Consider the following 16197-nt stretch of genomic DNA (forward strand, 5'->3'; position numbering starts at 1 on the left):
ATTTCCCCTTTCCCATGAATTTTTTCCCAGTTTTATTTATTTATTTGCTTATTTATTTATTTTTATTGAAGTATACTTTATTTACAATGTGTTAGTTTCTGGTGTACAGCATAGTGATTCAGTTATACATATATATATACCTGTTCTTCAGTTATACATATATATACCTATTCTTCAGTTATACATATATATACCTATATGCATATATACACCTTATTCATTTCCATTATGGTTTATTACAGGATATTGGATGTAGTTTACTGTGCTATACATTAGGACCTTGTGTTTATCTATTTTGTATATAGTGGTTTGTATCTGCTAATCCAAACTCCTAATCCCTCTCCTACCCACTTTCCCCTTTGGTTACCATAAGTTTGTTTTCTATGTGTGTCAGTCCATTTCTGTTTCATAAATAAGTTCATTTTGTGTCATATTTTAGATTCCGCATATAAGTGATATCCTATGGTATTTGTTTTTCTCTTTCTGGCTTACTTCACTTAGTATGATAACCTCTAGGCCCACCCATGTTGCTGCCAATGGCATTATTTTATTCTTTTTTATGACTGAGTGTAGTATTCCATTGTATATCTATACCACATCTTCTTTATCCATTCATGAACATCCATTTATGTTCATGTTGCTGGACATTTAGGTTGCTTCCATGTCTTGGCTATTGTTGCTGTGAACATTCAGGTGCATGTATATTTTTGAATTAGAGTTTTGTCCAGATATATGCCTGGGAGTGGGATTGCTGATCATATGGCAACTCTATTTTTAGTTTTTTAAGGAATCACCATACTGTTTTCCATAGTGGCTGCACCAATGTACATTCCCACCAACAGTGTAGGAGGGTTCCCTTTTCTCCACACCCTCTCTGGTATTTATTATTTGTAGAATTTTTAATGATGGCCATTCTGACCACTGTGAGGTCGTACCTCATTGTAGTTTTGATTTGCATTACTCTAATAATTAGCGATGTTGAGCATCTTTTCATGTGCCTGTTGGCTATCTGTATGTCTTATTTGGAGAAATGTCTATTTAGCTTTTCTGCCCATTTCTTGATTGGGTTGTTTGGTTTTTTGTTATTGAATTGTATGAGCTGTTTATGTGTTTTAGAAATTAAGCCCTAGTCAGTTGCATCATTTGCTAATATTTTCTCCCAGTCCGTAGGTTGTCTTTTTGTTTTGTTGATCGTGTCCTTTGTTGTGCAAAAGCTTTTAAGTTTGATTAGGTTCCATTTGTTTATTTTTGCTTTTATTTCTTTTGCCTTGGGAGACTGGCCTAAGAAAACATTGCTATGATTTATGTCAGAGAATGTTTTGTCTATGTTCTCTTCTAGGAGTTTTATGGTGTCATGTCTGATATTTACATCTTTAAGCCATTTTGAGTCTATTTTTGGGTATGTTCTAACTTCATTGATTTACGTGCGCTGTCCAGCTTTCCCAACAGCACTTGCTGAAGAGTCTGTCTTTTCAGGACACATTTTTAAACTGCAGCCTAATTGACCTTACAAGTTTGGGGTGATGACTGTAATTGTTTTAAAGTATCCTATAATGCCCAACATACTCATTTAACATTAATATTTTGGTATGTACTGGAAGTTCTCTTACCCTTCACTTACCTACTCATTTCATTAACTGATGTTCTACATTCTTTCTGTAAAACAAAGTGACCTACTCATTTCATTAACTGATGTTCTCCATTCTTTCTCTAAAACAAAGTGACAGTCACAACTCACTGGACATTTAGTAGGCTATACTTTAATATCTACTTTCCTTACATATCTGCTTCCACCAAGTACCAAGATATGTTTATTTCCAAACCTATTTGTGCCAGTTATACTTATGACTATGGTACCTGTGACTATAGTACCCAATTAAATATTACATAAAGTGTTAAGATGTGACTGTAAAGAGAAAACGTTTTTGCACTGAGTCAAATGATTTGGAAAAGCTACTTGAAAATATATGTTATAGCATTAGATGTGAACACGACAACTGTAAATGGCAGAGAGGCTCTTTTAAAAAAAATCACGAATCATTCTCTATTTACATTTTACTTCCATTAATGAACCAAAGAGAAATAAAGGTTCTTACCTACCACATCAAACAATAGTCCAATAGACGAATATTCAAGTTGTTTAAAGTATGTTCATATTAATTTTTAGAATCCCATTTAGTTAAGCTTTTTGGTTAATCACCTACATAAATACTGTTGATCACTCCTTGAAACACTTTTGCACTTGGCTTTCCAGACGTGACCCTCTCCTGTTTCTTATTTTACCTCCAGTATGGCTCCTCCATACAAAGTCCCAGGGCTTGTACTCTCAACCCTTTGCTGGAGCAAAGTTTTTTTTTAATTGAAGAAGATTGTAGCAAAGTTCTTACTATATCATCAGGAATATTTAACCCACCATGGAGGTCCAGGGAATTAGCCAGGCATGAAATCCTTTGCAGAAATGACAATGCCTTTCCCCAAATATCTTGATGCTATTTATTTGAATTACATCAAATACAGTAAGCATTTATAATGCCCAAGATCCCACCAGAGCACTTTCTTTGAGGAGCTTATATATAAATGGACCCATCTTCAAGACATAATGAGTTAAAAAAAAAGCATGGTACTATTTATGTTATACTTACATACATGTTATACTTACATACATACTTATATACTTACATACATGTTATACTTACATACATTTATAATGCCCAAGATCCCACCAGAGCACTTTCTTTGAGGAGCTTATATATAAATGGATCCATCTTCAAGACATAATGAGTTAAAAAAAAAGCATGGTACTATTTATGTTATACTTACATACATGAAACAATACTATATATTTTCTTTCTACCTTAAGAGAAGGTCTAGAAACAAATACACTAAACTGATAATAATGGTTCCCAATGAGGAGGATTAGGAAGTGATTAGGACTACTGATAAAAGGGAACTTTAGCCTTATATTTAATATTTTTACTTTTATAATTTTTTTTTTTTTTGGTACACACCACGCAGCTTGCGGGATCTTAGTTCCCCAACCAGGGATCGAACATGTGCCCCTTGCAGTGGAAGTGTGGAGTACTAACCACTGGACCACCAGGGAATTCCCTAATTTTTTTACTTTTAAAAGTAAAAAATCATCATCGGATGAATGGATAAAGAAGATGTGGCACATATATACAATGGAATATTACTCAGCCATAAAAAGAGATGAAATTGAGCTATTTGTAATGAGGTGGATAGACCTAGAGTCTGTCATACAGAGTGAAGTAAGTCAGAAAGAGAGAGACAAATACCGTATGCTAACACATATATATGGAATTTAAGAAAAAAAAAATGTCATGAAAAACCTAGGGGTGAAACAGGAATAAAGACACAGACTTACTAGAGAATGGACTTGAGGCTATGGGGAGGGGGAAGGGTAAACGGTGACAAAGCGATAAAGAGGCATGGACATATATACACTACTAAACGTAAGGTAGATAGCTAGTGGGAAGCAGCCGCATAGCACAGGGAGATCAGCTCGGTGCTTTGTGACCGCCTGGAGGGGTGGGATAGGGAGGGTGGGAGGGAGGGAGACGCAAGCGGGAAGAGATATGGGAACATATGTGTATATATAACTGATTCATTTTGTTGTGAAGCTGAAACTAACATACCATTGTAAAGCAATTATACTCCAATAAAGATGTTTAAAAAAAAATAAAAAATAAATAAAAATAAAAAAAAATACCTTTATTGATGTATAATTAAGCTACTACAAAATTCACCCTTTTAAAGCTCACAATTCAAAAGTTTTTAGAATAAATATTGTGCAACTATCACTACAATTTAATTTTAGAACATTTTTATCACTCCAGAAAGAAACTTGTTCTGGTTAGCAGTCCCTCCTCACTTTCCCCCTCAGCTTCTTCCACCCCAGCTTTCTGTTTCTGTGGATTTGCCTATTCTGGACATTTAACATAGATAGAATGATATAATATGTGACCTTATGTGACTAGCTTTTTTCACTTAGCATAATGTTTTCAAGATTCATCCATACTGTAGCATGTATCAATACTACTTTCCTTTTTATTGCTGAATAATGGTCTGTTGTATAGCTATACAACATTTTATTTATCCATTCTTCAGCTGATAGACATTTACATAGTTTCCACTTTGGGGATGAATAGTGATGCTCTGAACGTTTGTGTACAAATTTTTGTATGGGTGTATGTTTTCATATTTTTTGGATATATATGTTTATAGGAGTGGAGTTGCTAGGTCATATGGTAACTCTATGTTTAGCATTTTGTGGAACTGCCAAACTTTGTTCCAACGTGGTTGCACCATTTTTAAATTCCCACCAATGATATGTAGAAGTTCCAGTTTTTCCACATCCAGAATCTGTGTTTTTATCTTCAGCATCTAGTGCAGTTCCTGGCATATAAATGTTTCTTGAATGTGAAAGCTTGAATGAAAGAATGAATCAATGAAAAAGTGAACAAATGTGTTGAGGTCAGATTTCATATTTAATAGCAATTCACAGTAAAGATATTGACCATTAGTTTCTCAATTTTAATCTTTTTTTAATTATTTTTTTATTTTTTAATTTATTTTATTTTTGTCTGTGTTGGGTCTTCGGTGCTGCACGTGGGCTTTCTCTAGTTGCAGCGAGCGGGGGCTACTCTTCGTTGCGGTGCACGGGCTTCTCTTTGCGGTGGCTTCTCTTGTTGCAGAGCACAGGCTCTAGGGGCACAGACTCAGTAGTGTTGGCTTGTGGGCTCTAGAGCGCAGGCTCAGTAGTTGTGCCGCACGAGCTTAGTTGCTCCGCAGCATGTGGGATCTTCCCAGACCAGGGATTGAACCCGTGTCCCATGCATTGGCAGGCAGATTCTTAATCACTGCACCGCCAGGGAAGTCCCTCAATTTTAATCCTGGTTCATAATTCTAGGGTAAGTCAAGGTCCATGGATTTATCGCCTACATTTGATCAATTGACCATTATTTGGTGTTATGAACTTACATTATTCTATTAATGAACTTACAGTTAGTCCTATACATATCACAACCAGTTGGGTTCATATAATATTGTTTTGTCTACAAAGACAGGTAGATTATAAATTCCTTGGATTCAGGGAACATGGTTTATAATTTCTTTGTATTACTAGAAATAATTGTGGTGATATGCTCGTAAGTGTTTGACAATTGGTACTCAAATTTGTATGATTTACCTATTTCTGTGCTGTAAATACTCCCACCACCATGGCCAATTTCAAGCTACCAGTATGATGTCACTGAACACAGAATTGGTAAGATATGCTACAGTGAGCTCTCACCAGCAATATTAACTTGCTCCAGCACATCACTAATACCAAAAAGAAAACTGACGATGAAATCAAATGACCTAAAATTCCAGTCCTGACTCTGCTACTAATTAACTATGTGACATTGCCAAACAGTTCTCCTTTCTGAGCCTCATATATAAAATTGAGCTATTTCTATTAACCTCAAAGACACTTGTGTTATTAATAAGAAAAGACAATATTGTACAACACAAGGAATATAGCCAATATTTTATAATAACTGTAAATGGAGTATAACCTTTAAAAATTGTGAATCACTATACTGTCTACTGTAACATATAGCATTGTACATAAACTATACTTCAATTGAAAAAAAAAAGAAAAGACATGAGAAAGTACCAGTTTGGGACATCTAATGGATGGTCAGGTATGAATGTGAATAGCTCAACCGTGGAGCTGGGTCCCGATAAGAGACTTATTAGTCAATACTTGTTGACCACTAAACTCTAGGCAAAACCACATACGCTGAGGCTAACTCAGCTCCTTACTTTCCTTCTCTGAAGATCCTTCTGCCCACTCTACCAGTTCCCTCTTCTTCTATAAGTTCCTGACAGGTTTTTTTCCCATAAATATTCATTTAAGAAGATAAGTATTACAAAAAAGAAGACAGTTTGATCTAGTTAAATGTAGGTGGAATTTTTGGAAAGCATAAACTGAGTCCTCATTTCAGGGTAGACCCTAGTTAGAAATTTCTGGGATTTATAACTTGTTACAACTTGCGGAGAATTAAGAGGATGTAGGATGGGCAGGAAATACCCTATAAAGACCTAATTTGTTAATATGATATGCAACAAAGGAAAACAATAGTAACCTGGACAAATATTTATTGACTTTATTTTGTTCTGAGCAGAAGTCTAAAAGTTTTACATATTAGTAATCCACACGATAACACTGCAGGGTATTTATGATTTATCCAGTTTTATGGTTGAAAAAAACTGATGTTCATAGGGTAAAATTAAGTTATCCAAACTCACTGCTAAGAAAGATGAGTAGAGATTCAAACCTAAATCACTATGACTTCAAAACCCAAATGATTTAGCCAACCTCTCAAAATAGCCCTAGAGTTGGCCAGTGGTATAGGAAGTGGTATGCCTGGATTAGAAGTTTAGATTCCATTTTAGTGAGTGCATTGAAGGAGCAGAAGGCCCCAAAGCCCAACGTACTATTCCTAAACCCTTAATGAGGTGTCTGGGAAAATTTGTTAATTTTTTTTTCATAGAGAGATGTCCTCTGAAACTACCTCTGCAAGGCCTTAAAGGAGAGGGGCAGGCTCCCATAAATCACCTCGGCCTTATCCCCTGCTAACAATAATGAATTCTAGCTGTGGAGTTACTGCCTCTCAGAACCAGCACAACACAAGCAGCCAAAGCTTGAGTTAACTCAAGGTAACAGGATTGCTTGAAGCATGATACTGGGAGGTGCTTCTCACCTGGTCTGAGTTTCCTGAACATGTCTGTCAGTCATCCTGAGAGTAGAATTCTGCCAAGAGGAGTGGTGGAGAAGAGAAAGGAATAACAGGAAGATAGCACAGTTGGAGAATAGGGCCCAGAAGAAAATCCTAGATGTACTATATTCAGATTTGTGTATTTAGAAGTATTTTGTTGGCAGTATTATTTGTAGAGGCTAAAAACAAAACCATGGAAACAAAATTCATGGCCAACTATTGAAAATGGTTGAATTAACTGTAGAAGATACTTAACAAAATACCATGGAATACTATGCAGTCGTGAAAAGAAATGATTTCGAAATATAGGATGACTTGCTGAGCTTGCCACTATGCAGAGAAAAGCAAGATTCAAAGGAATATAAATAATGTGGGGCTTCCCTGGTGGCGCAGTGGTTGAGAGTCCGCCTGCCAGTGCAGGGGACACGGGTTCGTGCCCCGGTCCGGGAGGATCCCACGTACCGCGGAGCGGCTGTGCCCGTGAGCCATGGCCGCTGAGCCTGCACGTCCGGAGCCTGTGCTCCGCAACGGGAGAGGCCACAGAAGTGAGAGGCCCGCGTACTGCAAAAAAAAAAAAAAAAAAAAAATAATGTGAACTCAGTTTTAAAAGATTACCCCTAAAACACACTATATATATATATATATATATATATATATATATATATATATATATACTCTATATATGTATACTTACATGACTATGGAAAAGGATATGGAAAGTTGTACACTAAGTTAGCAGTGACTTTCAAGAACAAAGTGAGGAGAGCTGCAGCCAGTGAAGGGGGTAAAAGGAGATGATCATGAAATAAATTAAGATAGCATCTTCTTAAAGGGAGGGAGTCCAAAATAAATGGAGCATGTAGGATAGGATCCCATTTTTAAAAAGTATTTGGGTCTGGGCTTTCTGAAAATAACAGGGATTACAATTCAGAAAACAGGAGATAATGGATGTGTGACATCAATGCATCAAAACTCAAGAGGCAGCAGTCTTCCAGAGGGCAGTACCTTCCAGCCTCTTGTGCCTCGGTCCTTTACCTGGACCCTCTTAAACAAACCCTAGGTCCCCAACTTCCAACTTTTCTCTCAACAAAATCCTTCCTTCTCAGTGATCAACATTACAATGAGCTCCATAAGGATGTAATTTTGCCTACACTGAAGACAGCTCATCTTTAAGTTTAGTCGAGCTGTATATAAATCATGTCTCAACCACTCTAGTGAGGAATAGGCCTTGAGTTTTATCTTAAAATTTCACCGAAAGGTTCTCCCACAAGTAAATGCAGATTTTGCCTTTGACTCTGATTAAGCAAAAACTACTGAGAATTTGAAATGTGTGTAATTATAGTTCATTATGCTACAGGTTTCAAAGACACAAAATCTATCTCATAGGTAAGGTCATAGTCAAAGTATTTAGCTCCCCCCACCAATCACCATCTGGAATTAGAAGAATTTTCCATAACAGAACATAAGGTGGTGGAGTGTGCATATTTCTGGGGGGAGGGTTACGAAAGATTCATCTCCTCATTCCCGAGTAATCACCTGGAGCCATGACATGTATTATGGAGTGTGATAACGGAGCTTAAATATTTTGACAGCTTTATGTATAGAAGCAGGTGAAAAATTATTTTAAAGTTGTTCATCATTTTTGTTGCTGGAGGAAGATAGCCTTTTTTTTTTTAATTGGAGTAAAATTGCTTTACAATGTTGTGTTAGTTTCTGCTGTACAGTGAAGTGAATCAGCTATATGTATACCTATATCCCTTCCCTCTTGCACCTCCCTCCCACTCTGCCATCCCACCCATCTAGGTCGTCACAGCTCACCAAGCTGAGCTCCCTGTGCTATACAGCATGTTCCCACTAGCTATCTATTTTACACATGGTAGTGTATTTATGTAAAACCTAATTTCCTGATTCGTCCCACCCTCGCCTTACCCCCCTGTGTCCACACGTCCATTGTCTACATCTGCAACTCTATTCCTGACCTACAGATAGGTTCATCTGTACCATTTTTCGAGATTCCACATATATGCATTAATTTACAATATTTGTTTTTCTCTTTCTGCCTTACTTCACTCTGTATGACAGACTCTAGGTCCATCCACATCTCTGCAAATGACCCAATTTCGTTCCTTTTTACAGCTGAGTAATATTCCATTGTATATATGTACCACATCTTCTTTATCCATTCATCTAACGTTGTACATTTAGGTTGTGTAATAATGGAGCTTAAATATTTTGACAGCTTTATGTATAGAAGCAGGTGAAAAATTATTTTAAAGTTGCTCAGCATTTTCATTGGTGGAGAAAGATTGCCTTTGTTTTTTGTTTTGTTTTTTTTAAGAGAACACTTCAGTGAGATTTTGGTCCACACCCACCCCAAATGATGAATTCTACTCAAGAATGAAATTTGGGCTTCCCTGGTGGCGCAGTGGTTGAGAGTCCGCCTGCCAATGCAGGAGACAAGGGTTCGTGCCCCGGTCCGGGAAGATCCCACATGCCGCGGAGCGGCTGGGCCTGCGCGTTCGGAGCCTGTGCTCCGCAGCGGGAGAGGCCACAACAGTGAGAGGCCCGCATAAAAAAAAAAAAAAAAAAAAAAAGAATGAAATTTGAGCCCCTTGCTAACATTATGCTCAGTGGTGAAAAAGCTGAAAGCTTTTCCTCTAAGATCAGTAACAGCACAAGGATGCCCACTTTCACCACTTTTATTCAACATAGTATTAAAAGTCATAGGCAGAGCAGTTAGGCAAGAAAAAGGAATAAAAGCATCCAAATCAAAAAGGAAGAAGTGGGCTTCCCTGGTGGCGCAGTGGTTGGGAGTCTGCCTGCTGATGCGGGGGATGTGGGTTTGTGCCCCGGTCTGGAGGGATCCCTCATGCCGCGGGGCGGCTGGGCCTGTGAGCCATGGCTGCTGAGCCTGCACGTCCGGAGCCCGTGCTCCGCAACAGGAGGGGCCACAGCAGTGGGAGGCCCACGTACGGAAAAAAATAAATAAATAAATAAGGAAGAAGTAAAACTGTCACTACTTGCAGATGACATGTTATATATAAAAAGCCCTAAGGACTCAATCAAAATACTGTTAGAACTAATAAATGAATTCAGTAAAGTTGTAGGATGCAAAATCAATATACAAAAATTAGTTGTGTTTCTATACACTAATAACAAACTATCATAGGAGAAATTAAGAAAACAATCCCATTTATAATTGCATCAAAAAGAATAAAATACTTGGAATGAACTTAACCAAGGAGGTGAATGACCTATACACTGAAAACTATAAGACATTGATGAAGGAAATGGAAGAAGATGCAAATAATAGAAAAATATTCTGTGTTTATGAGTTGGAAGAATTATTATTGTTAAAATGTCCATAATAGGGCTTCCCTGGTGGCGCAGTGGTTGAGAGTCCGCCTGCCGATGCAGGGGACACGGGTTTGTGCCCCGGTCCGTGAGGATCCCACATGCCGTGGAGCGGCTGGGCCCGTGAGCTATGGCCGCTGGGCCTGCGTGTCTGGAGCCTGTGCTCCACAGCGGGAGAGGCCACAATGGTGAAAGGCCCACGTACCGCAAAAAAAAAAAAAAAAAAAAAATTTCCATAATACCCAAAGCAATCTGTAGGCTCAGTGCAATCACTATCAAAATTCCAATGACATTTACCACATAAATAGAACAAATAATCCTAAAAATTTTTTGGAACTATGAAAGACCCCAGATAGCCAAAGCAGTCTTGATAAAAAAGAACAAAGCTGGAAGCATAATGCTTCCTGATTTCAAACTATATTACAAAGCTATAGTAATCAAAACACTATGGTATTGGCATAAAAACAGACACATAGATCAATGGAACAGAATAGAAAGCTCAGAAATAAACTCATACATATATAGTCAATTAATTTACAACAAAGAAGCCAAGAATATACAATGAGGAAAGAACAGTCTCTTCAATAAAGGGGAAAACTGAACAACCATATGCATAAAATGAAAGTGCATCACTATCTTATACCATATACAAAAATTAACTCAAAATGGGTTAAAGATGTGAAAATAAGATCTGAAACCATAAAACTCCTAGGAAAAAAACATAGGCAGTAAGCTCCTTGACACTGGCCTTGACAATGGCTTTTTGGATTTGACACCAAAAGCCAAGGCAACAAATGCAAAAACAAGTGGAACTAGGGACTTCCCTGGTGATCCAGTGGTTAAGACTCCATGCTCCTAATGCAGGGGGCCTAGGTTCAATCCCTGGTCAGGGAACTAGATCCTACATGCCGCAACTAAAAGCCTGTGTGCTGCAACTAAAGATCCTGCATGCCTCAAGGAAGATCCCTCACGTGGCAATGAACATCCTGCATGCTGCAACTAAGACACGGAGCAGCCAAATAAATAAATAAATATTAAAAAAGGAAAGAAAAAACAGTGGAACTACATCAAACTAAAAGGCTTCTTTCTGCACAGCAAAGGAAATCATCAACAAAATGAAGTCAACCTATCGAATGGGAAAAAATATTTGCAAATCATATATCTGATATGGGGTTAATATCCAAATATAAAAAGAACTTATACAACTCAATATCAAAAAGAAAAAAGTCCAATTTAAAAATGGACAGAGAATCTGAATAGGCATTTTTCCAAAGAAGACATAAAGATGGCCAACAGGTCCATGAAAAGGTGTTCAACATCACTAATCACCTGGGCAATTAAGGACAGTTGTCTTACTGCTCACTTTTTTTTTACTAAAGGAACAGGCTCACGAGGCAGTGGCGAATGTAGATTCAGTCATACGTGGGGCCGTATGCAGGTTCCACCCCTTATCAACTCTAGAGCAAAAGTCTTTGGTCTCTGTTTCTTCATGTACAAGATGGAGGTCTCATAGGGTGGATGGGAGGATTAAATTAAGACAACAAATGTAAAGTAGCACAGTGTCTTGCACAGAATGCATGTTTTATTGTATGTGCTTTGTGCTCTCTTTACAGACAATTGACTACCCTCCAAAGCTCTGTTCCTTTGGACTGTCAGTCAACAATATGTTAACTTAAAAAGGAAATGAGAAATAAATATAATAAGTAAAGTCGAAAAACAGAAAAGAAGGAACAATTAATACTTTCAATTTAACTCCGCACTAGACAAGGTTGTCTCTTGCCTAAGTTGCTCCCCTTCCCCCATGCACCCAGACCCAGGGTGATCGGACAACCCTGGATCAGATGTAGCCCCTTCCAAGAGAGCCCCAAAATAAAGAAGCCTCAAGGACTAGGCTGTATGGAGTCTGAAGCGATGCTTCATCTTAAAATAGCTTTTTATTTATTTTAAATTACCTTTTATTCGTGAATAGCAACTTTTGGGGCAAATTAGATTACTCAACAGATAACATTTTTAAGATAATGTGTTATGAGTGGGATTAATGACCCTGTGATAGTCATAGGTAGAGATAATGTATCAAACAATGTAGATGGAAGATGGTAGGCCCTGAAAAGTAATTTCAGATCAGAAATTGGCCCAAATGAATGATGATATTGATAGGTATGATTCATGAGAAGAGCTTAAATAAAATTGTTTCATGAAATGGGAAAAAAGCAAAAATATAGAATATTTTATGAGTTCATATATGAACATATAACCAAATTACTAAAATGAATACTGAAAGCAGGGGCGTCTCTGTTCCCATGTTAGTATGTTTCTGTAGACTATATATCCTGTTCAGAGCTACAGGAGCCATCAATTCTCACTTCACCTTTGCTTCTCTGAGCCCCTCTTTCCCACTCAGTGCTTGAGATATTCGATATTTTTGGATTCTTCCACCAATACACTTCTGCCTTTGGTTATCCTTTTCCTTCACCTGCTACCTCTTATGGTTCTAGCTCTCCTGGTGGTGGGGCCTCCAGCAGCAGCAGCATTGCCTCCAGCGGCGGGGGAGCCTCCAGCGGCGGCAAGGGGGCCTCCTCCGGTGGGGGGGCCTCCTCTTCTTGGTCCTTCTCTTCTGACTCCTCCTCCTGTAGCCCCACTGGTAGAAACTCCGTTAAGAATCCCTTACTAGTGGTTTCCTCTGAACTTTCCTCCAAGGTACGCCCTAGGGTCTCTACTGACTCATTTACAGCCCTGAGGGTAATGTAAAATATTAAAACTAACAACAATATTAAAAGAAATGAAGGGAGTATGAAAATTAGCTTGCCAACATTTCTAAACTCAATGCTACGTTGAAAAGAACCGCCACCTACACCTACACTTTGAATTTCAGTTGGTTTGCCAGGTGGACCACTGTCTACACTACCACCATCTCCTGGACCTCTGCAGTCAGGGGGAGCATAGCCAGCCTCACAATGGCAGTGCCTAAAATTGTTGCAAACTCCGTTACCATTACACATTTCTTCTGGTTTGCAGTCATACTTGAGCACAGCATAATCAGTACAAGAGTAATTTACACAGACTTTGTTTGGAGCACAAAGAGTGCCAGTGTGTACATCTCCATCATCAGGGATATCAGTAGTGTTATAGGCATCCATGCTCCAGCACCAGTCATCTTCATGAGCGACCTGGATCAGTGTATGATTTGGTTTGATTTGTGGTACCTGTCTAACATTTGTACATATAAGTTTCCCACAAAATATATTATCATCTACACACTTCAAATATCTTAACCTAGGTGAGTTGGTAATACCACAGTTTCCAAACCGGTCCCCTCTTCTGTTCATTGAAATGTAACAGTTTTCTGGGGCAGACCTTGCAGAGAACCCATATATATCCGTGCACTGATTATCAGGGTTCTTACAGCGACCTCCAGCACAATAGTGAATTCTATCACACATTGTACCATCTATCTTATAGCTGTCTATGGGGCATTCTCCAGAGGAACCATCACAATACTCTGGGAGGTCACACTCCCCCAAAGCAGGACGGCACATGAATCCCTTATATTTCAGTTGGCATTTAACGCAGCAGAGTCCATCACTACACTCTGCATTCTCCTTCAGCCTACATGTTTGGTCACAGCATGGGTGATTGTCACAGTCAGAACCACAGTCACACTGCTCATCCTCTTCTACAACACCATTTCCACAGCGGGAATCCCTCCGTACGCGGCCTTTGGGCCCAGGCTTGTTAAATAGGCAGGCCCCTTTGTGTTCCCAGAGGAACTGGTAGAAGAAGTCAGAGCTGCAGTTGCTGAAGCCACTTTCTTTAGTGATATTTTCACGCATGAGGCCAAAGGGTTTATCTTTACAAACGCAGGCCGAATGGTCATGCGGAATACCCAAGTTGTGCCCAAGCTCATGGACCATGAGCGCCGCAAACAGGAGGACATCCTCATGGTGGAAGGATTCAATGGCTGCTGCAAAATCACTTGAACAGGCACCACTGAGAAATGCCTGCCCCGTATCCTCTTTAGGATGGTGTCCAACGATCATGTGGGCAACATCATGCTTCACACGATGGAAGAGCCTCTCTTGTCTCCAGCTATTGAAATTCCTGAGTGCAACTTGCAGGTCCACTGGGACCTGTATGAGGTCCCCCTCGGTCCAAATCTCCATTCCAGCCAGCACCACCTCTGTGTTTATTCCCCTAGTGAAGCTGTTGGCCAGAGCAATGATGTCCATTACTCTCTGGACTGTCTCATTGATGTCATTGCCCCACATTTGGAACCGCTGGTTGTCGACCACGACAAACATCTCCACGTATTTGGTATGTGACCACAAGTAGGATGGCACCTGCCGACTGCGAGGCTTGCTGCTCTCTTGTTGCCGGCTGGTGAATGCCACTTGGCTGTCATTGGAAGTGACACTACAGGAGACTGGAGCTTCACGGGCCATGGTGTACAACACATGTTCAAACCGTTTTGAAGAGTGAATGGGCTCAATGCCATAGGATTTTGCCTCCTTAATCAGGACGCCTCTGAGGCCTGAACAGGTGTTGACAGAAACAAAAGAACCTGGGACTCCTTCTATGTAGCCTTCATAATGACAGTCATGTGAGATCAAAGGCATTTCTTGCCCCAGGATGCCATTGTGGTAGCTGAAGACTGGAAAGTTATTCACAAAATAGTCTCTCTTCACCTTCAGGTGAATCAGCTGTTTCTGGCCCTGCATAAATAGCACATAGGAGAGCTTTTCCACTTGGTCTTCCCTTCCTTCCACTGTCAGACTCTTGGGGGTGACTGTTTCATAGGAAGAGTAATATACTGATCCCAGGTCACAGTACAAGCTTGGCAGAGAAATCACCAACAGCAACACAATCCTCAAACTGAAACATGAAGATCCTGGCACTGGCCCCAGCCTCAAATCCCTCTTCTGCTGAGCCCAAGTCTGAAACTTCATCTTACCCTCCTTCAAGGCCACTTGGTTTTTCCGTAGAGAAGGCAGTATAGAGGCAGAGTGTGTCACAGACGCTGCCATGTTAAATCAGTTGATGATGCAGGGCCTATGTCCAGCAGCAGCAGCTTTCCCTGACACGCAGACCCTCCGTCACAGGTATTCACTTCAGATCTATGCTGGCTCCCTTATGGGTGGGCACTGCCCAACTCTGAGTCTTACAGACCTTGGGGCTGTGTTTCTGTTCTTGCTTTTCTCTCTTGGCCTTCAGTGGTTTCCTTACTATATGACTTCCTTCCAACAGCAATGGTTTTAATGCTCCTTGGCTAAGTTCCCTTTACGCTTACACAGAGATATACCAAGTAGAAGGCCTGTAATGATTCAGCCAGGACTGTTACTCAGGTAAATTATCCTTATCCTCAGCCCAGGGCCACGCTACTCCTGATATCCGTTAATCTGCGCATTCTTTGAAACCCAACATTCTGGCAGGAGGTCAGGGGGGAGGGGATGGGGATTCTTCGGGATCTCAGAGCAGGACGAAGCTCTCTGTTGCCCATTACCTCTTTTCCTCATTTCTGTAGTATTGAGGGTACTGTTTTTCAGTCCAGCCCTCCTTTGTCAGGGTCTGGTTTTTCTCCTTTAATTCAAGAAAACTTGTATGTGGATGCACAAATTCTCCCTCATTAACTTTTGTTCGTAACAGATGAGTTTAGCCACTTTGTGTCTGCATATAAACATAATTTTCCTCTAATAAGTTTTCCTAATGCACAAACGTACTAAGTGTTAAATGAAAGGAGTTCAGTTTCACTACGGAGACTTACAAGTGACTAAGATCAAAGTTCAGTTCCTCCCAACATAAAAACAAAGTCTGGAATAAAACTAAACTCTGATTAACCAGGTATCTAGTTACCATTTCATCAAGAAAATAAAAATGGACTGTATAAGAGCTTTTTAAAGACTTCTTTGCTTTCGTAACTAAAATTGAACTGTAATGTCTATGGAAGTCCTTGGATTTGATTTTGATGTTGATCTCCTGGTGTATTTAGCAGTATAAATTTAAAAGGAAAAAAGCCCTATTTAACCACATTCCTTGCCCAGTTATTCTCCTTTGCATCATAAGA

The 16197-nt window shown here is 39.5% G+C and overlaps 2 protein-coding genes across 2 annotated transcripts in view; one reads left to right on the plus strand and one right to left on the minus strand.

Moving 5' to 3' along the window:
- The window catches only part of TMEM116 (transmembrane protein 116), a 131303-nt gene that overhangs the window by 100053 nt on the left and 15053 nt on the right, over positions 1–16197 (plus strand). The gene's annotated exons all lie outside the window — the stretch shown is intronic.
- Positions 10013–16008, minus strand: LOC101316317 (disintegrin and metalloproteinase domain-containing protein 1a-like). The gene has a single exon (XM_019950096.3). The coding sequence runs from the start codon at positions 15158–15160 to the stop codon at positions 12623–12625; it is 2538 nt and encodes an 845-aa protein (XP_019805655.2). The 5' UTR covers positions 15161–16008; the 3' UTR covers positions 10013–12622.

This window comes from Tursiops truncatus, chromosome 13 (assembly GCF_011762595.2).
Source record: "Tursiops truncatus isolate mTurTru1 chromosome 13, mTurTru1.mat.Y, whole genome shotgun sequence".
Classification (NCBI taxonomy): domain Eukaryota; kingdom Metazoa; phylum Chordata; class Mammalia; order Artiodactyla; family Delphinidae; genus Tursiops; species Tursiops truncatus.